Raw genomic sequence first — 5,084 nt, forward strand, 5'->3', positions numbered from 1 at the left:
CTGACCAAAACCAAGAGCCCTGGACATAGAAGAGACCATCAAAGTAAGGCATCTCAAAGGGTGTTGTACCCATCTCCCTCATACTGAGGGAACAGGAAGGACTGTTACCTCGTCCTTGGATTTTCTGGACCTGTCATCATCTTTCCTTGTCTTTTTCAATGCATCTGTGCCAACCACTGAAAGGATATTTCTCAGCCTGGAAAGAAACACATGAAGTCATGTCAATTAATTCACTCTGAATTCTCAGCTAACCTGACAAATCATCACTCTCTGCCTTTCTTTCCTCCTCAGCGTTTTTAGAAACACAGAATCTCTCAAGTTGGAAGGGATCCTCGAGTCCAAATCCCTGCTCTTTGCAGGGTCCCCTAAAACTAAACCACATGAGTAAGAGCATCATTCAGATGCTCTTTGAACTCTGACAGGCTTGGATCCATGACCATTTCCCCAGGGAGCCTGTTCCAGGGACCAACCACCCTCTCAGTGAAGAATCTTTCCCCAATGTCCATTCTGAACTTCCCCCGATTCAGCTTCATTCCATTTTCTCATGCCCTATGACCAGACAGAGATCAGCACCTCCTCTGCTGCCCCCCAAATGTTACACAGAAACCACTTAAAAGAACTTAAGTTCATGCTTCCTTTTTTACATTGGTCTCAATTCTGCTGTTTTAACTACTGAAATTGTTCAGCCTAGAGAAGAGGAGGCTCCCTGGTGACCTTACAGCAACTTTCCATTATCTGAAGGGGGCCTACAAGAAAGCTGGGGTGGGGCTTTTGACATGGGTGTGTAGTGAGAGGACAAGGGGCAATGGTCTGAAAAAAGAGAGGAAGATTCAGGTTGGACATCAGGAAGAAGTTCTTTCCTTTGAGGGTGGTGGGACACTCACCCTGGTTGCCCAGGGAAGCTGTGGCTGCCCCATCCCTGGCAGTGTTGAAGGGCAGGTTGGATGGGGCTTGGAGCAACCTGGGCTGGTGGGAGGTGTCCCTGCCCATGCAGGGGGTTGGAACTGGATGATCTTGAAGGTCCCTTCCAACCCCAACCATTCTACCATTCTATTCAATGATTCAACAAAACCCAACAGAGCCAAGCTTAGAAAGACCTGAATTTGACTTGGAAAAGACAAAAAAAAACAAACCTCAAGACCTCTCTGCCTGCCTCCCTGCACCACCACCCCCAAGGCCAACCCCAGCTCCCTGCTGGCAGACACAGCACCTCTCCCTCCTCTCTGCAGGCCCCTCTCCGAAGAGCGTGATGGGCTCCCCGAGCGCGCGCAGACAGGCCTTGACCTCCGAGTCGTCCGTGGACACGTTGATCTGCCGCGCTCGCTTCCTGCGCTCAAACTCCGCCAGCACCTCGGCCTGCCGCTCGCTCATGTGGTCCTCCAGGTCAAAGACCTCACCTGGACAAAAAAAAACACAGCCACGGATTAGAAGCAGCCGAGTGGAGCAGCAGCAGCTGGATGAGAGAGCCCTCTCAAAGAGAAGACCCAAAGAGGCGACGGTCGCGCGTTTTTAAGCGATGCTCCAAGGGGAGGCAGCAGAAATGGCACCTTGGGCTCCACAGGGAAGGCTCTGGCCTGCTTCAGAGCATGGCTGAGAGTGGTTCAGGGTGCTGTGAACTTTGGGGTTGTCCTGTTCTGGGGCAGGAGCTGGACTGGGTGACCAGGCTGTCCGAGGAGGTGGCTGAGCCACCGTCCCTGGAGACACCTAAACAGGCAGATGTGGTGCCAGGGGACAGGGTTTAGTGGTGGATGTGGCAGTTAAGACTAGTGGTTGGACTCAATGATCTTGAAGGGCTTTTCCAACCAGAAGAGATTATGAGACTGTGAGTATCCCTTGTCAGACAGTCCTGAAGGGCAAAGGAGCCCAGGAAGGCTGATTGTACTCCAAGCAGGAACTCTCAGGGCAGAGAAGCCCATCCCCAGGACCCTAAGGACCAGCCTGGCTGAACAGAGAGCTCTGGTTGGACCTCAGGAACAAAAGGAAAGTTGGCGGCCTTTGGAAAAGGGGGTTGGCAACTTATGAGGAATACCAAGCTGTAGGGAAGCTCTGCAGGGGGAAACGAGAAGGGCCAAGGCTCAAGCAGAAGTCAACCTGACCACTGCAGTTAAAGAGAACAAGAAGAGGTTTTTTCAGTCTATCAACAGAAAAAGGAAGAGCAGGGGCAATGTTGGTCCACTGGTGAACGAGGTGGGCACCCCCGTGGTGGAAGACACAGAGAAGGCAATTACTGATGCCTTCTTTGCTTCAGTCTTCACTGCTAAAGCATGGGCTGCAGATCCTGGAGGCAAGGGGAAATGTCTGGAGAGGACTTTTCCTCAGTAGAGGAGGACCAGGTTACAGACCACTTGGCCAAACTGGACATCCACAAGTCCTGATGGGATGCACCAGTAAGTGCTGAGAGAGCTGGCAGATGTTATTTCTGGCCACTCTCCATCATCTTTGAAGGGTCATGGTGAACAGGAGAGGTGCCTGAGGACTGGAGAAAGGCCAGTATCACTACGGTCTTCAAAAAAGGGCAAGAAGGAGGACCCAGGGAACTACAGGCTGGTTAGTCTCACCTCTGTCCCTGGGAAGATGATGGAGCAACTCGTTCTGGATGTCATCTCTAAAGACACTGACAAACAGGAAGTTATTGGGAGTGGTCAACATGGATTTACCAATGGTACATCATGCTTGACCCATCTGGTAGCCTTCTCTGATGACATAACTGGATGAGGAGAGAGCACCTGATGTCATCTACCTTGACTTCAGCAGGGCTTTTAACACTGTCTCCTGGAACAACCTCATTAGGAAACTGAGGGAGTGTGGGCTGGATGGTTGGACAGTGAGGTGGATTGAGAGCTCAGAGGGTTGTAACCAATGGAGCAGGGTGGAGGTTAAGGCCAGTAGCCAGTGGTGTCCCCCAGGGGTCAATACTTGGTCCAGTTTTGTTCAATATCTTCATCAATGACCTGGATGAGGGGACAGAGTGTGACCTCAGCAAGCTCACTGACAACACCAAACCGGGAGGGGTGGTGACAGTCCAGAGGGATGTGCTGCCATCCAGGGTGACCTGGACAGGCTGGAGAGCTGGGCAGAGAGGAATCTGATGAGGTTCAACAAGGGCAAGTGTAGGGTCCTGCACCTGGGGAGGAAGAACCTCTGCACCAATACAGGTTAGGGGTGGAACTGCTGGAAAGCAGTTCTGAGGAGAAGGATCTGGGAGTCCTGGTAGATAGTAAATGATCCATGAGCCAGGAATGTGCCCTTGTGGCCAAAAAGGCCAATGGAATTCTGAGGTGCATAAGGAAGAGGTCGAGAGGTGCCAGGAGGTCGAGAGAGGCCATCCCACCCCTCAGCTCTGCCCTGGTGAGGCCACAGCTGGAGAACTGGGACAAGTTCTGGGCTTCCCAGTTCAAGAGAGATGGGGAACTGCTGGAGAGTCCAGGGGAGGGCAGCAAAGATGACTGGGGGGTTGGAGCATCTCCCTGATGAGTAAAGGCTGAGAGAGCTGGGACTGCTCAGCCTGGAGAGGAGAAGGCTGAGGACAGACCTTATCAATGCCTACAAGTATCTCAGGGTGGGTGCAGGAGGATGGAGCCAGACTCTGCTCAACAGTGCCCAGGGACAGGATGAAGGGCAATGGGCACAAGCTGGAACATGGGAAGTGACATGGAAATGATTAAAAACTTCTTTACAGTGAGGGTGACAGAGCCCTGGAACAGGCTGCCCGGGGAGGGTGGGGAGTCTCCTTCTCTGGAGACATTCAAGACCCACCTGGATGCAGCCCTGGGTCATGTGCTCTAGGGGATCCTGCTTTAGCAGGGGAGCTGGACTGGATGATCTCTAGAGGTCACTTCAATCTCTGACAATTCCATGAAAATTCAGAGACTTTTGAAAGTGTCACAATCCAGAGCAAGACAAGGCCAAGGGTCCTGCACCTGGGTAGGAGCAATCATCATCAGTACAGGCTGGGGGACAGGATGACAGACAGCAGCTCTGTAGACTGGGGGTACTGATGGAGGAACAGCTGGACATGAGCACACGTGCAGCCTGGAGGGCCAATCTCATCCCGGGCTGCACCAAAAGCAGCGTGACCAGCAGGGCCAGGGAGGTGACTCTGCCCCTCTGCTCTGCTCCCCTGAGACCCCACCTGGAGTAACGTGTCCAGCTCTGCAGCCCCCAACAAAAGAGGGACATGGACCTGTTGGAACAAGTCCAGAGAAGGGCCACAAAAATGACCTGAAGGCTGGAGCAGCTCTGCTACAAAGACTGGTTGAGAAAACTGGGGTGTTCAGCCTGGAGAGGAGAAGGCTCCAGGGAGACCTTAGAGCAGCTTCCAGTGCCTGAAGGGGCTCCAGGAAAGCTGGGGAGGGACTTGGGACAAGGACAGGGAGGGATGGGATGGGGGGTAATGGTTTTAAACTGGGAGAGGGCAGATTTACATTAGACATTAGGCAGAAGTTCTTTACAAGGGTGGTGAAGCACTGGAACAGGTGGCCCAAAGAGGTGTTGGAGGCCCCATCCCTGCAGACACTCAGGATCAGCCTTCCTGAGGTGAACCTGAGACCGAGGTCCCTGTGCAGGGGGGCTGGAAGAGCTGACCCTGCAGGGTCCCTGCCAGCCCCGTGGTGCTCACCGCTGCTGATGTTGATGTTCCCGGCCTCCAGCGCAGCCTTCATCCCCTCCTTCCCCAGCAGCCCCGGCTCCCCCTTGGCCAGGCGCTCCCGCTCCTTCTCCTCCAGGCTGCCGTAGAAGATGGGGGCTCTCTTGGGCGGGGGAGCTTCGCCCTCCTCGGGGGGCTTGGGCTTGGCGGCCTGGGAGGCAAAGGCGGGATGTTCAGTGTTGGTCGGAGCAGCCGGGCCCGGGGGACCCCAAAACCTTCCCAAGGGACCCCAAACCCTTCCCAGGGGGGACCCAAAAACCTTCCCAAGGGGACCCCAAACCCTTCCCAGGGGGATCCCTAAAACCCTTCCCGGGGGGGATCCCAAACCCTTCCCAAGGGGACCCCAAACCCTTCCCAGGGGGATCCCTAAAACCCTTCCGGGGGGGATCCCAAAACCCTTCCCAGGGGGACCCCAAACACCTCCCGGGGGGGGCCACAA

General features: G+C 54.4%; 1 protein-coding gene across 1 annotated transcript in view; it reads right to left on the minus strand.

Annotated features, from left to right (window-relative positions):
- Positions 1-5,084, minus strand: part of PRPF4 (pre-mRNA processing factor 4) — a 13,902-nt gene that overhangs the window by 5,796 nt on the left and 3,022 nt on the right. Inside the window, exons 2-4 of the mRNA XM_009994334.1 lie at positions 4,619-4,860; positions 1,211-1,397; positions 109-196 (exon numbers count right to left, since the gene is read on the minus strand). Coding sequence (XP_009992636.1) covers positions 109-196; positions 1,211-1,397; positions 4,619-4,860 — 517 coding nt within the window. The remainder of the gene's footprint in view (positions 1-108; positions 197-1,210; positions 1,398-4,618; positions 4,861-5,084) is intronic.

This window comes from Chaetura pelagica, unplaced genomic scaffold (assembly GCF_000747805.2).
Source record: "Chaetura pelagica isolate M959 unplaced genomic scaffold, ChaPel_1.0 scaffold132, whole genome shotgun sequence".
NCBI lineage: Eukaryota > Metazoa > Chordata > Aves > Apodiformes > Apodidae > Chaetura > Chaetura pelagica.